Source organism: Penicillium angulare (assembly GCF_028827245.1).
Source record: "Penicillium angulare strain IBT 27051 chromosome Unknown utg000008l_segment0_segment0, whole genome shotgun sequence".
Classification (NCBI taxonomy): Eukaryota; Fungi; Ascomycota; class Eurotiomycetes; order Eurotiales; family Aspergillaceae; genus Penicillium; species Penicillium angulare.
The window spans coordinates 1299623-1317077 of NW_026623167.1; the positions used below are offsets into that span (position 1 = coordinate 1299623).

The window sequence follows — 17455 nt, forward strand, 5'->3', positions numbered from 1 at the left end:
AAGAATAAATCCGATGAATACCCCGGAGGTGAACCATATGCCCCCAGTCAAACGCCGTGAAACACTTATAAATATCCCGATGTCCCATTATACTTCGGCACCGATCATCTCACAAGCCAGTCAATAGTTCTCCCATTGAGATTGGCTTCCGCACGGCATTTGAGAAACCTTCATGATACGTAACCCAAACCTTCCTGCCGGCTTTGGACCCTTCACCCATTTGATTGGGATCTTCTGAGTCTCCGTGCTGAGGAACAGGTTCCTGAATCACCCGCCCGAAGAAGTCACGCTTGACAAGACCCTCTTTGATTTTCTTGGCAACCTCGCTCTGGCCATTGGGAGCCTTGCCGATTGCTGATATACCACCAGCTGACGGCCCATTTGACATATCAGATTGTTTTCGCTTGGTCTCCCTGCGGTACTCTTCATCCAAGACCTGGCGCACAGCGTAACGGACTGGCGCATTGCCGCTGCTGGCTGTCATGGCGCTCCCTTTAATTTTCGAAAATGTAACAAGCGAATCAATAGGCCTTTAAGAAATTTCGGTATTAGTTTCATCTGTATGATGAACATGTGTTATGGTATCACTTACGGTTCCATTCTGTATGCCCAACCACCATGGCTTCCTCCCTCGTGCTCCACGCGAACTTTTTCAAATGTCACTCCAATGCCAGCCATAACTCGCACGGCAGACTGAACTAGAGCACGCTCTGATTCTTTGCGTACACTAGCTGTGCTTCTTGAATCGCCGGCGCCTCGAACGATCACGGGTTTGACATCGGGCGATAGCATGCGGACCAGAAGCGGGACTAACTCAATGGCCACGTTATCTGTGGACCGGAACATACGCATCAATGGTGCCGGGAAAGAAGAATGGAATGCATTGAGTGTTGCGCGATTTTGCTTTTGTGCTTCGAAAGCAGCAAAGTCTGCTCTGGGCCCTGAAAACGGATGCTCTTCTTCCATATCTTCATCATCCTCATCCTTATCAGCGGCTTCCGTTTTACCACTAGCGGTTGCGAAAAGATGATGAAACCCGAGCACAGACTGGCTCATGTAAGGGTATAACTCCCACTCTTGAGATGAGTGCACCTTGGAAGATATCAAGTCATGGAAGTGAAGCCAGTCGTAAGCAGCATTGGGCTTGGACAGGAAGGTGTCATCCTGGTATTGCTGGATGGGGTAGGCGGCAAAACATTCATTGACACATTTGTCATGTTCACCGCTGGAATCAATCATCTCTCGTAGACGATTGATACCGTGACGCTTTCGTAAATCGGCCACTCCAACAGGAACACGACTTTTAGAATCATCGAATTGGCCCTGGAAAGAATCTCTTCCAATTGGAGCATCTGAGAAACCTGCAGCCTCGGTAAACACGCGGTTTATAATTTCACGAACACCACCACGACTCATTTCTTTGGAAAATGAACTTCCCTCGGTTGATGCGCTCAAAACTCGCTGCTCCAACCAAGATCGAGTTAATCTCAAAGAGTCCGAACTTTCATTACGAAGTTTATGCGCCACCCATTCGGCTGCAACGAGGACACTGCGGATATCGCCCTCGGCAGATCCTGAGTTCTTAGAGTTGCGCTGTCTTCTGGCTGCCAACCCCCAGGCTGCCTCGCAGAGTCTTCGGGCAGCGTCTCCGTCGCATGGAATACCCTCTCGAATAAAAATACTCTTGATTCGTTGGACGACATTCTCCAACGGAGCTTGGCGAACACTTATCATTTCAGCAATAGAAGAGGCTCGTAATGGTCGAAGACTGGGGTGGTATAGATCGTTGCAAACAAGGATAAGAGGTCGAAGGAAGCGGAACGTATCACCTTTTCGCTTCTTGCCTTGTGTCTCACCAGACCGATTCGAGTTTCTTTGGTCAAGTAATACCAAGTCAATTAGGGCTTTCATGAAACCGCCCTCGCCGCCACTTCCAGATCCGCCAGTAACACCGTCAACTTCGTCGACGACAACACAAACAGGTTTAGCGGCGCGGCGGACCTTCTTCTCGCCGATCTCGACATTCGAGCCCTTGACATTCTCCGTTCCAAGGGCATCTCGAATTCGCCCTTTAACCACATCCCTGCTTCGATCATCACTCGCATTGATCTCAAGAACTTCGTAACCAGCCTGTTTAGCACACACATGCGCCAATGTAGTCTTTCCCAAACCAGGCGGTCCGCTTAACAAGAGGACTTTTCGGTGTGGGCGTTCCTCATCATCTGGGTTTGATTTCTTTGTTCGGGTGCGTGCTATACCGGGGAAAACAATTGGCTCCCACCCTTTTAGCCATCGAAGTACTGCGCGATGGGTACGTTCATCTCCAATGAGATCTGTGAACTTGCGCGCACGATACTTCTCAGTCCACATCATAGAATCTAATCTCTTTTGTTTTGCTTGTCCCTCATCCTGCTCGACAGACTTCTGTACAGGAGGTGGTGGAGGAGGTTTGGTTATTTCCGTCTCCTTTGCAGCCTCATCCATCAACTTATGGATATCAATTCCGTAATAGCTTTTCTTCGCTTTGCCGGGGTCTGTTTCGGATCGACTTGCGATCATTTTTTCGTAAGAAACGGGGGCTTGGGCGTTCTTCGATGAAACATTGAATGTCTTTCCATTGCACGTCTTGATCTGGAATTTTTTGGAAGCAGGTCGAGAGGCCAGTTGTGTTTGGATATTTGAGGTCGTAGGTGTCAGCTCGGTTTCTTCTAGTCCACTTGTGAAACTAGGTGGCTGCTCTAGTATCGAAGGGATAGTATCCAGCACTGGCTGAGCACCCTCTTGCAGCTGGAAATGGTTTTTCAATTCTTCGTCTCTAAGCGCAGCAATATCATCGTTTTCTTCCTCGTCATCGTCGTCGTCGTCGACAAACCCTCCGAGAATCCTTTGTCGTTTGGGCTCCGCGGCCGGAGAGCTTTCGACCTCGGCAGCTTTTCTTTTCTGCGAATCGCCGGCCGCCGCCGCACCGGGAGAAGATATAAACGGCATTTTTAAAGTTGGTGGGGAGGAAGGTAGAAACGGCAAACGACGGCCTGGGGTCCAATCGTTCGCTCCGGAAGTTGGGATGGAGGCTTTCGTCGGAGTATCTAGAATCGCACTTCATAAGTATCTGTCCCCCAATTTAACGTGCACGCGGTTACAAACCAAATCTTATGTCGTCTTCGCTGCGGAATACATCCGATAAATTCCAAGAACGGTGCTGAATCACGACTTTGTTGCGGGTTTGTTCTTCGCGATGGAGGTGGATTGCTTCTATATCGTCGGAGAAGGACTCGGGGAGAGGATGGATATTATTGCCGTGGTCTTCGGAGTGGAGTTCGAGAGCGGGATCAAATGATGGAAGAAAATTGGGCGAAGAGGGGATCATCCAAGCGTCTCGGGGTCATTTCAATCGTAGATGAGGTCGTGATCAATTGGTGATTGTTCCCCTCTGATAGTGAGACGCGCCGACGCGCGCTGGTCACGCTAAGCCTATTTTAGTAACCAGGTGCCACTATGAAATTGATTTTCTAAAGTACTGGGAATTACATCTCAACGGGGTTATAGTGGACAGATTTAGAAATTTTTATGTGAAATTTACCAGAAAATTCAAGGCTGAAGATACTTCAAAGACTTTTAATCTCTATCCCAGGAGACGTAATTAATGTCATGAATGTTATTTTGTAAGGCACGGCTCTAGCCTCTAATCAATGGTATACTCAACGGCTCATAGAACATACAAAACAAAATCTCACGACCTGCTCAATGGTCGTAAGAGGAAAATAAATGAACAATATAAAGACAAATGTCCCCACTCTTCAACACTCTAAGCGCTCTTGACCTTCTCAGTCAACTCAGGCACCTTCTCAAACAAATCACCCACCAGACCAACGTCAGCAATCTGGAAGATGGGGGCCTCGGGATCCTTGTTAATGGCAGCAATGACCTTGCTGTCCTTCATACCAGCCAAGTGCTGGATAGCACCAGAGATACCAGCGCAAAGGTAAAGCTGGGGAGCAACGTTCTTACCAGTCTGTCCAACTTGCAGACTATTGTCGGCGAAGCCGCTGTCAACAGCAGCACGGGAAGCACCAATGGCAGCACCCAGGGAGTCAGCCAGAGGAAGCATAATGCGATCAAACTCCTCCTTGGACTTCAGACCACGACCACCGGACACGACGCGGGTTGCGGTAGCAAGGTCGGGGCGCTCGGACTTGGCCAGCTCCTCGGACACCCACTCGACTGTTGCGGGGGCGTTGGAGTCAACGCCATCCACAATCTCGGCGGAGCCACCCTCGGTCTCAATGTCCTGGAAAGCGGTTCCTCGCACGGTGATCACCTTGGTGCTGTCGCTGGACTGCACGGTCAGAATGGCGTTACCGGCGTAGATGGGTCGAACAAATGCTACATTCGAGGTTAGCTTCTCCGCTCGGTCACATGTCAATCCACATTTAAATATTTGCACGCACTGTCCTCGCTCTCGATTCCGGTGATGTCTGAGATTTGCTGGACGTCCAAAAGAGCAGCTACGCGGGGTAGCACATTCTTGCCGAAGGCCGAGTGTCCGGCAATGATGTGGGTGTATTCACCCTTCTTGATGTTCTCGACCAGAAGAGGAGCGAAGTTCTCGGGAAGACCCTGTAAGAAGCGAATAAAAGCATTGTTAGGTGACAACTCTCGCTTCAGTCCTTTTATATATGTAAAGTATTCACCTTCTCATAAGCGTCATTCTCAACAGCGACAACCTTGTCAAGGCCCTTAATCTTGGCCGCCTCGGCGGCGGAGGTTCCCTTGACACCAGAGCCAGCCAGGAAAGCTGTCACTGGGCCGCCAAACTTCTGCGCCGCAGCAATTGCGGAGAGAGACGAGCTCTGCAGCTTGCCATCGCGCTGCTCGAGAACGGCGAGAGTGGAAAGAAGGCGGGCGAGCGCCGAGGTCTGGCTCAGCGAACGAGTGGGATAGATCTGGGAGCGGGCGGCCCGCAGGACGGAGTGTCGGGCGATTGGAATCATGGCGGTGGTGGTTCGGTGAAGAAGACGGATGTTATTCTCCAGTGAGGGCCAGGAGGGTCAAGTTTGAGATCTCGGCGATCTGCGGTGATATGAGCAGTGGTTATCATCGGATGCCAAGACTTACCCTCCCGAGGTCGGGCTCGGTTAATGCAGGAAACGTATAGGCTGATCTTTAAGCCTACTGGAAGCACGAGGCAATGACGTGACCGGTTGACTTCAGTTTATGAGACAAATGATATTTTTTCATAGTTTACTATGAATATTTTTTTAAAGGGCTTTTAGTTTATACTAGATGGATATCGGAAAGTGGAATGGTTAAGACTGGGAAAAAGTAAGAAACACGTGATATTTTGTACGCCGAGAATACCTTTACATGCGGAACATTATCTAGGTAGAATGAATATAAATACTATCATGAAGAGGCCTTCTTGTTCTTCTTGCCAGCTTTGGGCTTGGGCGCAGCAGCAGCAGACTCTCCGTCCTCAAGCGCCTTCGCCTTGAGCTGCTGAAGCTTCTGCTTGCGGGCAGCTCCAGAAGAGGCCTCCTCCTCGTCATCGGCAGACTTGGACTTCTTAGACTTCTTCTCCTCAATAACCTTCTCATCGCCAGTAGACTTGCGCTTCTTGTTGGCCTTGGCACCCTCGACAGCAGGGAGCTCCTCTACAACGTCTCCGTCCTCGACCCATAACTCGTTGGCGAGCCAGATGGGCAGCGCCATGGTGTTAGCACCCTTGACGTGGACAGCCTTGATATTCCTCCAGCCCTTTGTGACAAACTTCTCAGTCATACCCTTGACAACGGCATCGATGTTCTCGGTCAATTGCTCGGCGGTGAAGTTGGAGGAACCAACGCGAATGGAACAAGTGGTAGAGGGCGCAAGCTGCACGGAGGCGCACTTCAAAGTACGCTCGATTTCCTTAGCGACAATGAGAGGAGCAGCGAAAGATGCGCTCTTCTCCTCCTTAGCGGGCTTCTTCTTATCCTCCTTCTTGACACGCTTTCCATCGACCTTCTCGATCTCTGCAATGCGAATGGGAATTGGGCGCTTGCTAGACTTGTAGAAGACTTTTCCAAGGGTGTTCACAAGGCGGGTAATGATGCGATCATCGGCAAGGAAGACATCGTGCTCGGAGAACAGTTGACGACGGCTCTCGAAACTCTGGTAACGGGCCTTAAGCTTGCTGAAGCCAATGACCTTCTCGATGCGGGAGGAGAGTTCCTTGGGGAATGAGGGATCGGCAACGATGTCCTTAACGCCGCGCTGGGGGTCGGCAGTGATCAAGCAGACGCTGAGCGAAGGCGACGAGTTAAGAGAGTGCGGGAGGCTGATCTTTCCAGGCTTCAAGCGGTTCTTGTCAACCACATGCTTCTTGGTGGTGAGGACAAGCCAGACGGCTTCGTTGTTGATGGGGGTTTCCTCATCATCGGAATCATTGTCTCCAATCAGAGTCTTCTTGGTGGCGGACTTCTCCTTCTCTGCCTGGTTGGACTTGATATGGCGCAACAGGGCGGTGGAGGCTTTAGTGACCTATTTCTTTTATTAACTTATGACTTATGCGCAATTTGACTTCCAAAACTGAGACGGACCTGTGGATTATCCAGTTGATAAGGTGACCCGGAAGTCACCTTCGATGTGAGGGCAGTAGAGGAAGGCATGTTTGCGTGTTGTAGACTCCGAATTTTCGGCGATGCTATCCAAGTCCATAAAAAAAAAAATTCCTCGGGAAGGCGGTGGCAGTTTGGGCTTGGCAGTCCAGATCCCAGTTCATTGTGGCCTTGTGGCCTTATTTTCTGGTCACGTGTATGTTTATCTTATCAGTCCCACGGGGATCTACAGATGTTTGTCAAGCAGCAACCAGATGAATGTATACATACATCTATATTGAATTCATTCAAGTTTTATTGTTGTCATACTTCAATAAACATCTTCAATATTATGGCCAACCATTCACTGAATGCCATAAATCAGCCCTAAAATCGAAAGTCTCCAAAAAGTTCTAAAAGCACATTTGTACTCTAGATTATCGTGGTACTCCGTAGATATATTTCTTTATATTATCCCGCCATGAACTTATCCAACCCGCGACGAAAAAAACCTTGGAAGCCCTGGAGACTGATTCAGTAGGTAAAATTGATACCTCAAAGCATAAATTGTCAATTTAAGACATACAAAGTTCCCAGCCCATCAAAAATTACGGCGATCGCATTACTTTACCCCAGAAGACATCCTCAATGCATAGACCCTTTGAAGTTGCCAGTGCCCAGGATGCCGAGGTCTCCACCTTGACTAGTCTAGTCGTTTCACAAAACCTACGAAAGTACCACAAACCGGCCGCCACAGCGCGAAATGTCTTAAACCCTGAAAGAATCCCTGTCGCCTCAACAAATAGCTTACTTTAGCGAGGTTCACCACACGGTAAAAATAGCCATAACTGGCTACGCCCAGAAAATACAGGTACCAAAAATAGTGCTGTCCGGCTTGGTTTACTGAGCACCACTATATCACGCCTTGGTTATTGTATGGAGTCCACAGAACCGTATTGAAGGCAAATTTCGACTTGGCGTATTGCTCGCTACTAGAAGATTGTATTGATAACTTTTGAAAATTGACAATTCCGTATATGATCTTGTCTATCTCATCTAAAGCAAATGATGACACGCAATCATCGTCTATCAAGGCTTATATGAAGTGAAGTAAACAAAACAAAAGAAAAGAAAGTTGAAGAGAAGAAACTCCACTACTTGGAATTCGCATCCAAAAATTCCAACAATTTCTTCGCAACAGCAGATGGCTGCTCCTCAGGAAGAAAGTGTCCACACTCATCAATAGAGCCCCCAGAAACATTGGCCGCGAAGTTTTGCACCAAGTTCACCATACCCAAACCAACAGAGCTAGCTCCGCCTAAAGCCAAAGTGGGAACCTCCAGCGGCGTCTTCGCATATTCGAGATTCTGCTTCGCGCTCTCCTCAAAAGCACGATAATACTCAAATCCCCGACTCATCGCCCCAGGTCGTGAATAAGTCTTAATATACTCTTCAAACTGATCATTGTGTAGACCGTCCTTATTAACCGTCTTCAACTTAAAGAACCAAGTAAGCAGCTCGCGTTCACGCCCTTCAACAAGAATCTCAGGTAACTCAGGCAACGCATTGAAAGAGAATTGCCAAAGCCGAAGATTCGTAGAATTAGACAGCGGAAATTGGAAATGTGGTAGAAAGCCCGGAACAGAAGCATCGAGAATACTGAGTGATCTGGTCCGAGATTGAAATTGAGCTGCCCAGGGGTATGCTATCCAGCCGCCTACATCGTGGCCGACTAGGTGGTATTTTTCGTTGGGGAGAGTGTCGTGGATTGCTTCGGCCATTATCTTGCTCACGTTGGCGGTGTCGTAGCCATTTTTTGGAGCGGGGGAATCGCCTAGACCGGGCGGGTCGAGGGCAAAGAATTGATAGCGATTTGAGAGGGGTTCGAAGAGGTTGCTGAATGCTTCTGCTGTTTGGGGCCAGCCGGGGAGGAGGACTATGGGGGTTCCTTGGCCGCCTACTATGGCTCGTACTCCGTGACGGAGACGGGTGGTTTGCCATTTGGTTGCCATGTTGGTTTGTTCGCGGGTAATGCGAATGGGGAGTTGAGGGTGCGCAACTGTGTTGTGGTTATGTAGTTGCGTTAGGTATGTCGGTGAGATTATAGAGGTTTCTAATGAGTCATCTAGTGGTCATTGAGTACTAATTCAGTACTAGATGATAAATTGAGCAAGGGGCTATTTTGGTCGTTGATGTACCCACATTTGTCGCGATAGATTCACATCTGGGAGAGATAAGGATAGCGCTAGATTTCTATAAAGCGCTGGGCTGGACCATTCTCATGTGGAATTAAGTACGAAATTACATGGACCGAATTTCTATTGTTCTAACATAGTAGTTGTTTGTAAAGTTCGAGCAAGATGCTGACCCTACTTCTTTGTTTAGCTCTATAGCGGTTAGTGGCATTATAAGATGATCTGGAAAAGTGTGCCAGAGTAGGGCGTTTATAAAGAACGTGGGCACCTCGAGGTAAATCAGACTTTGAATTGCTACTTTAATTTGACATACGGCATTGGGTGGGTGAGATCCGAGCACTGAGCACGACCCAGAGGATCTGATCTTGAAAAAAGAAGCAGCGCCAGAGCCGACGAGTCCTAAGGCTGCACATGGGAATGATTACAGCTGAAAAACGGGCCTAGTGTATTAAGAGAGTGACCCGCAAAGGGAGACTACAGATTATGACGCGGACAGTTAAGATTACTGCGGATCGACAAGTCCGCCCGGGCCTTAGCATGACTATCACCATTTGGATACCCGGATGGCTTAACACGGTACAAAAGTATAAACCCTGGCACTTAACACAATTGTGATGAACTTGTTCCATAGATGGTGTGAACAGTTTACTGCCGGCCACAAGGACGAGGAGATCATGTGATTTACCAAATTAAATGAGTAGCTGCTGGGACTCGTAATTATGTTGGGGGGTTATCGCAGACGCTTGGAACATGCAGGTACTGTACCTTTGTTAGACTGTTTAACCAGGCGGTCTAGGGACGGTGAACAGGGTTGGGAACAAGGACTATGGAGTAATTAACTGGAGCCGGATTGTTTGCGTTTGCCCCTGCTATCCAGGCCGGGGGTTACCTGCCAGGGGTTGTATGTAGGCGTGAAGCCGGTCCGGTTTGCTAGGACTAGGACAGCCCCTGGCGTGCGATCATCACGAGTGCAGGATTTACCTTGCGGCGCATGAATAGGAGGTTGGGGTTTCGTAACGGTCTCTTGGCCCCAAGGAAAACGGTGGATCATTCGGGGAGAAAAATTGCAAAGATTTTATAGTTCAATAGTTCATGGGATGACAATCAAAGAAAAAGTGGACAAGGTTAAATACGGAGGCCCATAGATATAGGGAATTGCGTGGTTTACTTAATTTCCTAATTTCCCACGAGCGCATTTCACTGTTTGGTGTCCATGGATACGCGAGGTATTTCGGCAGACCATTCTGAATGCTGATTGGTGTACCTGAACATCAATTTCCAGATGGGGCAACCCGGGGGTGGTTGTGGCTTCTGATTGGCTGACCCCTGACGCTGGTAATTTAACAATTTCGGGCTGCAGGAAAGAACGTAAACAAAGAGGGAAGGAGCGACTCGAGCCATCAAGTTACTAACAGAGTTGCTAGCAGAGTCCACAATATGGAGTACGAATGGTCTGACCCGCGATAAACCATCACCAGTGTAATCCTAGAGAGACGGGAGAACAATCATGCCAAGCGACACAGCCAGCGTCTAGCCGGGCACTGTAGAGCGTTCAACAGAGCCAAGATAATTTCAACCAAGAGCCAAGATCCACATTCGGTACTCTATGTAGCATGGAGGACAGGAGAGAAAGGCAAGACAAGCCCCTTTTTACACTGCAGTGAGTGGGGCGTGCTTGGGGTCTGGTTACCGTGCTGTATTGCCCCGTAATAACCAAGCTGCTCCTCTCTTGGCCCCTTGGTGTGGTACTACTACTCCTGTCTTTCTTCCCCCCCCCTTCTCTCTCTTCTCTCCAGCCTCAATCATTTTGTGTTTTCCTATCCGACCAGAGGGATTCGTTCTCTCTACCACATTCATTTGCTTCGGAAAACCCGTCACTCATTAAACAACTCTACGACTTCAATTTCATTTGTGTACAGCCAATTTACGACAGCGCGCGACCTGATTTAATGTACGTGCGATTGGCCACTGGAATATCAATATGCGATGCGGCCATACAACCCAGGAGAGATTCACACTGCGCTCTAAATTGGGACTTGTATCGAGGATGCGACAACAGCAGATCAGACAGAAGATACGATGGACTTACCGTGCTTGAGTCGATTCCAAAGATGCGATGGAACTACTCCTGGGATGTGCTGGCATGCGGCGCATAATGTTATATCGGGCGGCGCATTTCCATATGGGCGCCTGATCCATTCAATAGACCTTTCAAGACAGCAGAATCACTGACTGACCACTATTTTGCAGACTCATACTTGAATATTTCGAATCGCAATGTTGTTCAACTCTGTTGCCCTGACTCTCGCCTCGGCGGGCTCCCTGGTGGCCGCCCATGGTCACCACGGCCACGCCCACTTCCACCAGCGTGCCGTTGAGACCGAGACCGAGACTGCTGTTGCCGCCGGTCCTACAGCTTATGAATTCGTTCTTTTCGACCCCGCACACCCCGGAACCCCCGAGAAGCTCAGCATGGACAAGGCTTGTGAGGGTCTCGACGACAACGAGTACGAATGGCTCGGTGACGCTGTCTCGGCTGCTTGCTCTACCAGCACCCAGACTCCTACCTCGACCCCTACTCCCACTTCCACCCCTACTCCTACCTCGACCTACGCTCCCGAGATCCTAGTCCAGACCTCTGCTGTGATCTCTAGCTCCAGCTCTAGCTCTAGCTCCACCAGCTCTATCATCACAACTAGCAGCACTGTTGCTCCTACTACCTCCTCCTCCACCGCCGTTGCCTCTAGCACCTCCAGCGCTAGCTCTGGCTCCGGCGCCACTGGCATTGACGCCGATTTCCCCGATGGAGAGATCAGCTGTTCCGACTTCCCATCCGACTACGGTGCCGTCTCCCTTGACTACCTTGGTCTCGGTGGTTGGTCTGGTGTCCAGTACGTCAGCATCGTTGACGAGCTTGTCAGCGACATCACTACCGCTGTTTCTGGCGAGGGCTGCACCAGCGGTGGCATGTGCTCTTACGCCTGCCCTGCCGGTTACCAAAAGAACCAGTGGCCCTCTACCCAGGGTTCCACTGGCCAGTCCGTTGGTGGTCTCAAGTGTGAGGGTGGCAAGCTCTACCTCACCAACACTGAGCTCGGCAACACTCTCTGTATCAAGGGTACCGGTGGTGTCTACGTTAAGAACGAGCTTGGCGATTCCGTTGCTATTTGCCGTACTGACTACCCCGGTACTGAGTCTGAGACCGTTCCTCTCTCTGCCACCTCCGGTGGTCTCCACGAATTGACCTGCCCCAACAGTGAAACCTACTTCCAGTGGGAGGGCAAGAGCACCTCTGCTCAGTACTACGTCAACAACAAGGGTGTTTCCACTGAGGATGGTTGCCAGTGGGGCTCCAGCTCTAAGACCATGGGTAACTGGGCTCCTATGAACTTCGGTGTCGGTTACACTTCCGGAACTACCTACCTGTCCATGTTCAAGAACGAGCCTACTACCGATGCCGACCTTGACTTCAAGGTCAAGATCGTTGGTGACGGCCTCAGCGACGAGTGCAGCTACGACGGCGCTGGTAACTTCTACAACAGCGACGGCAAGATCAGCAGTGGCACCAACGGTTGCACTGTAAGTTCATTACAATTCTTCCTAAACATTTCATCAATCTTAATACTAATAATAATCTCAGGTCGGTTTCTCCACCGGTACTGCCCACTTCGTCCTGTACGAGTAAGCGCCCCATTGACGTCGGGATATCTCTATCCAATCCAATGAAAAGTCCTACGGACTTCAATGAGTTTTTCTTTCTTTCAAACAAACCGCGCCGAGGAGATAAACTCAAGGGTCTCCCTTCGATTATCTCCGACAGTGCTTCTGTCCATAAATGGTTTGTCACTTGAAGGGTTGTCTTCTTCTGTGTATCTTACTTTATTCTATTCGTTCTTGATGTGGGTTATTTGGGGGGAATTTCAATCCGTGTTACTTGTTTTCTTTCTTCTTAGACGTATTTTCTCCGTTTCCGCGGTGGAAGTCGTCGGCTAGATTTATTTCAGTACTTCAAGTACAACCAATCTTGAATCTGCAATTTACCCCCCGCCTTGAAAATTTATCACTTGAAGATACTGTCTTTTCTTACTTTCGTCCATTAATCTGATCTCATAGCTGCTCGCACACTATTCATCGGGCTTTGATAATGTTTTCGTGAAAGTTTTCAATTCTATGATTCTACGAATGATTCTCTTCCTTGACCGCGTCATGTGCAATACTTCACAGAATAACTTTAATCAAAGCATTCATCCAAAAATTTTTGCCCCATTGAATGCCTAGGTGAGATTAGATTGGACGAAGACTGGATGATACTTTGCATTGGTGGAATTCCAGGTTTCTTCCAAGTTCCTAGATAATCAGCCTTCGTATACAACATTCAACCCAATGTCCCACCATATGCTTAATAAGGCAACAGATCTTATCATAAAGTCTCCACGGTAACGCAGATTCCATATACAGTCTCGCCTGTGGAATGTGATAGGCTTCAAATCCAATTGGCCTCTTCTCGCCGGGATCATTACATCATTCCACACTATCGATCACATGAGAGTTCCCCAGGTACCTAGATACAGCCCGGGAATTAATAGGTACCTGATATCCTCAGGATCTCCAATATCCTAGTAAAAGACCAGAAATTCCATGATCTTGGCATTCTTCGTTGCTGGGATCTGGGAGACTCACGGTTCGCATCCGAAGGTTATCGATCTACCGCCTGAGCGTAGTGGCGTCTATAGCATTCTCTCCCCCTTGCGATCGGCCGTACTGAGCAATCGTCATCTTTGATATGTACAATTTCCGCTAGAGCCAGGATTTGGTTTTCCTAAGATAAGAGAGAAAAATCAAATGCTGTACCTAGCTCAATTCGACCAATCTCACGCTTCAAGCATGTACTACATTGAGGTAGGTGTTGTGGACAACTTCCAGGTTTCTTGCACACAACTTGGTTCCTGTACTGTAAGCCTCTGCTTATTGGGTTTACAAATAATTGAAATTGAAACTGAAATTCAATCGGGGCCAAGTTCTAATCCTGTTTTGAAGAAATCAACCTTTCTATTCTCGCCCGGACGCCGACTTGGTATCTTAACGGTTACAACTAGTGTCTTGAAAAGCCCGAACCAACTACTTACCTTCCAAATTGCAATGCAACCTGGGTCTAGAAATGAAACACGCTACTGTATACTATAGGACTCCGAGTAAGAATAGTATCTGCTTTTCTTATGGATCATCAATTTCTCATTTGTCATGTTTGTATCACGAATGAATTGCGGAGGCTGGCAACTCGCCTATGGTTGGTGTACTGTACATTTGTCCCCACGGGCGCGGTCAATGTACAGTATGTATGCCCCGCGATACTGAAAATTTTTTCTGATTAGCGTGTCTTGACGTGGTTCTGAAATTAAACTAAGTCTGTAAAACGACTGACTTGTATGTATGCTATCATTCGGTTAATTGCAATATTACTACTTCAAGTATGATTGATTGGGGTTTGATCTACTACTACCATTTAATCAATTATTCTTCAGATTTCTATAGATTTGGATTTAGATTTAGCTTCTTGTCTCGTATCGGTGGCAATTTTAGCTACATTTTTCTGACAATTTATCTTGAGGTCATCAAATGCCAGTGGTAACTCTAGGTGAAGAGACAAGACAGGCTTGTCATAGACTCGCGTGCCCGTCACGCTCCACTCGGCACGTGATTTCGTACGCGGAACGCGCTTTGTCAGATTTCGAGGTTTATAGATCCCAGCTCTATAAGATATTGTATACTTGGGATCTATATGCTTCGTCTTAAATCTCAATTCCAAAAAGTAGGAGCTGTGTTTTCTTGAAATTGTAGCTATATTTCAGTGTCCTCGCGAAGTTATAGTGGATCCTGTGAGTCCTCGTCGGCGCCTATCGAACGCGTCTCGGGCTGTAAGCGTGCATTTCCGCGAAGGGCGAACGAGACCCTCCGCCCCAGTGCATTCCACCACCACCACACACCTTGCCTTCCTGCACCTTTTTCTCCCAAGCCATTCCTCCCCTTCCCCTCCCACTTTCTTTTCCTTTCTGGCTCCTAATTAGAGGAGGGTGAGGTATCCTCGGCCTTTTAATTCTATTTACCTCTTTACTTTCCATCTTCCATTTCCTGTTTTAGGAATACGTGACGACGCGAGTCCTGGCTCGACTCGTTTTCGACTAGTTTTCGACTCACTCGAACGGAAAAAAAGGAGCTCGTTTGGACTTGGTCTTCTCCCTACGACAATGGATTCTTCTCCGTCACGGAGCTCTTTGGCTCCTGTGGCCGGCGTCAAACGACCCGCGTCTCTGTTGCCTGCCTTCGAACCTTTGAGCTCATCGCCCTCTCTTCCTCGGCCCTCAAAGCGTGTTGCACGCGAACCAGCTGTCTCACTCTATCCTACACCGGTCCCAACCTCGTCGACACATATTATGTCCTCGTCCCCGCCGCCTGTTACAGCTGCTCGTTCCCCGACGCGTCGAACTTTCTCTGCTACTTCAGAACGAGCTCCTTTGTGTGCCGTGCCTACATTGATGCTGCCGGAAAATGGAGAACCGCTTCTTATGGGCCGATCGAGTGCATCTTGCCAGCATCAGCTTGCTGCTAGTCGGATGATTTCTCGTGTTCATGTCAAGGCTACTTATAAACCAGCGCCGAACCCCTTCGATCGGGATAGAGTTGAAATTATGTGTATGGGATGGAACGGAATCAAGATCCACTGCCAGGGAAAGAAGTATGATTTGGCTAAGGGCAAGACATTCACTTCGGATATCAAAGATGCGGATATCATGATAGATGTGCATGAGGCTCGAGTTTTGGTGCAATGGCCTCGTCATGAAGTTGATAGAAAGGACTGCCCGTCCACTGATTCGGAACAGACTTGGGATGAAGGTACCCCAACCCAAAAAACACATTCTCGAAGAGTTTTGCAGGATAGTCCATTCCCTCAAAACCAACGATTGGCTTCTCCTGTCTCCCCATCGCCTGCTGTGCAAAGGACTTTACCGCCATCGTCTCCCATTTTCACCCCATCCCGTTCTCGCGCTGCTGTCGTCGTATATGAAGATGAACCATCCCCATTGAAGCGTCATAATACTGTTATTGGCTTGACTTCCCAAAGCGTCCGCCGTGCTAGTGCTATTCTCCAGAGTGACCTGAGTAGACATGAAGAGGATTCTGATAATGACGAGGAAAATGACCCTATTATTCACTCCTTTGGTCCGTTTGGCGAGAACTTGCTTCCGCGTTTGGCCTCATTCCGTGCGGATGACTCCCCTATACGCTCTGCACGATCCCCGCGCAGCCTGCTGCCAGCTCAGCCCCTCCAGCCAACTCTTTCTCCCAGACAACCCGCCAAAACTCAAGAGCCCCAAGAGAGCCGAGAGACGACACCTACTAAGGAGAACCCTCACCCCCACCCTAATCCTGATGGTGAAGGCTTTGAGCGTGTTCGTAACCACGCTGTCAACCAATTGGCATTCTCTCGATTGTCCTCTACCCCCTTCTCCACCATTCTGAACAACCTGCCCCCTTCATTCTGGCGATCCAGTGCCAGTGGCTCTGGCCCTTCACGTTCTGATATTCGATTCATTCTTGAAACCACCAAGTGTATTGGCAAGGTTGCTCGTGAAGGCAAGGATGCTGCAGGCAAGCCTCTCGAAAGCGAGTTCTATTATGTTCCGGATGACGATGACGACGATATGCGCCGTGAAACTGTGGTAAATAACCTAAGGAAGCCCGGTCTCCGCAACTGCCGTAAGCAGCACAAGGTTCGTGTAACTTCCTGATCTTCTCGCCTCCTAAACCACCCACTAACATCATCCTTCGCAGCAATACTTTTGGCGCAAGCCCAAATAGACTCTCCGGTAGAACAGTTTCTTCCAGTTTTCGCAAGCTGGATCGACCTTTTCAGTACATATTTGAAGTGTTCTTGTTCTTAGTCGCCCCTTAGATGACGGTGACATGCATAGCGTGGCGTGAGGCATACCCTGATTTTAATTCCTTTCTTTCTCTCCGCTTGTTTTTCTCGTTCCAGCATGGAGGTTACGACCACTGCGTCTTGTGTGTCGCTTTGTGTTCCCATTCAAAGGAAATGGGAATAAGAAAGTTTTTTTCCCCTTCTTATTTCTTATGCTTGATGGTTCCCTGATCTGATCTCGACGGCCGTTTGGTTTCTTGTTCCCTATTGTTGTTCCAAGGTTCCTTTGGTTCCCTACTTGTTCTGACATTCGACTTACTCCTGCTCGTGATGTATAACATCCCACTTAACTTTGGGTTCTGCAGTTATCCGTGTACACTGGTCTCTTGTTAGTGTTTTATCTGCCTTCTTGTTCTGGGTTTTTGCCTTTGAGCTGTCATGACTTGTACGTTAGCTTGTTCAATTTAAAAGTATTAGCCGAAGCTTTTCTCAATGTAATATGTAGGTGTAGGAATTATCAAGGATTCAGACTTTTGTCAATCATATGTACCAGGTGAAGCACTCAGTTATAATGCATACCTGGAGATCTACACAGCTCGTTGGCAATGGTGGGGGGCGGGTGGCAGGCTGTTTTAAGTTCCTTCCAATGAGCGCATCTCTCGCCACCACCGATATCAAAAGCGTCCCCGCTCAGCTTCAAGCTTCTTCTTTCCGTCCTTCAACTCCAGCGAAGCAAACCAATTCAATCCCTATCTACAATTCAAGAA

At 48.6% G+C, this 17455-nt stretch overlaps 6 protein-coding genes across 6 annotated transcripts; 2 read left to right on the forward strand and 4 right to left on the reverse strand.

Moving 5' to 3' along the window:
• Nucleotides 1-109: 109 nt before the first annotated feature.
• Nucleotides 110-3367, reverse strand: N7478_011213 (putative sister chromatid cohesion factor (Chl12); the record flags this gene model as incomplete). The annotated part of the gene is made up of 3 exons (XM_056927427.1): nt 110-530; nt 593-3086; nt 3145-3367. 3 exons carry the CDS (start codon nt 3365-3367, stop codon nt 110-112), a joined length of 3138 nt encoding a protein of 1045 aa, XP_056774475.1.
• Nucleotides 3368-3805: 438 nt separating this feature from the next.
• Nucleotides 3806-4991, reverse strand: N7478_011214 (electron transfer flavoprotein subunit alpha/FixB family protein; the record flags this gene model as incomplete). The annotated part of the gene is made up of 3 exons (XM_056927428.1): nt 3806-4383; nt 4449-4617; nt 4692-4991. The coding sequence occupies 3 exons, from the start codon at nt 4989-4991 to the stop codon at nt 3806-3808; spliced, it is 1047 nt and encodes a 348-aa protein (XP_056774476.1).
• A 412-nt stretch (nt 4992-5403) lies between these two features.
• On the reverse strand, nt 5404-6647 carry N7478_011215 (uncharacterized protein; the record flags this gene model as incomplete). The annotated part of the gene is made up of 2 exons (XM_056927429.1): nt 5404-6519; nt 6579-6647. 2 exons carry the CDS (start codon nt 6645-6647, stop codon nt 5404-5406), a joined length of 1185 nt encoding a protein of 394 aa, XP_056774477.1.
• A 1082-nt stretch (nt 6648-7729) lies between these two features.
• On the reverse strand, nt 7730-8587 carry N7478_011216 (alpha/beta fold hydrolase; the record flags this gene model as incomplete). Its single annotated transcript, XM_056927430.1, has 1 exon — nt 7730-8587. The coding sequence occupies one exon, from the start codon at nt 8585-8587 to the stop codon at nt 7730-7732; it is 858 nt and encodes a 285-aa protein (XP_056774478.1).
• Nucleotides 8588-11047: 2460 nt separating this feature from the next.
• sun1 (SUN family protein UTH1) lies at nt 11048-12455 on the forward strand (the record flags this gene model as incomplete). Its single annotated transcript, XM_056927431.1, has 2 exons — nt 11048-12349; nt 12411-12455. 2 exons carry the CDS (start codon nt 11048-11050, stop codon nt 12453-12455), a joined length of 1347 nt encoding a protein of 448 aa, XP_056774479.1.
• A 2560-nt stretch (nt 12456-15015) lies between these two features.
• Nucleotides 15016-16557, forward strand: fhdA (putative transcription factor Tos4; the record flags this gene model as incomplete). Its single annotated transcript, XM_056927432.1, has 1 exon — nt 15016-16557. The coding sequence occupies one exon, from the start codon at nt 15016-15018 to the stop codon at nt 16555-16557; it is 1542 nt and encodes a 513-aa protein (XP_056774480.1).
• Nucleotides 16558-17455: the final 898 nt, after the last annotated feature.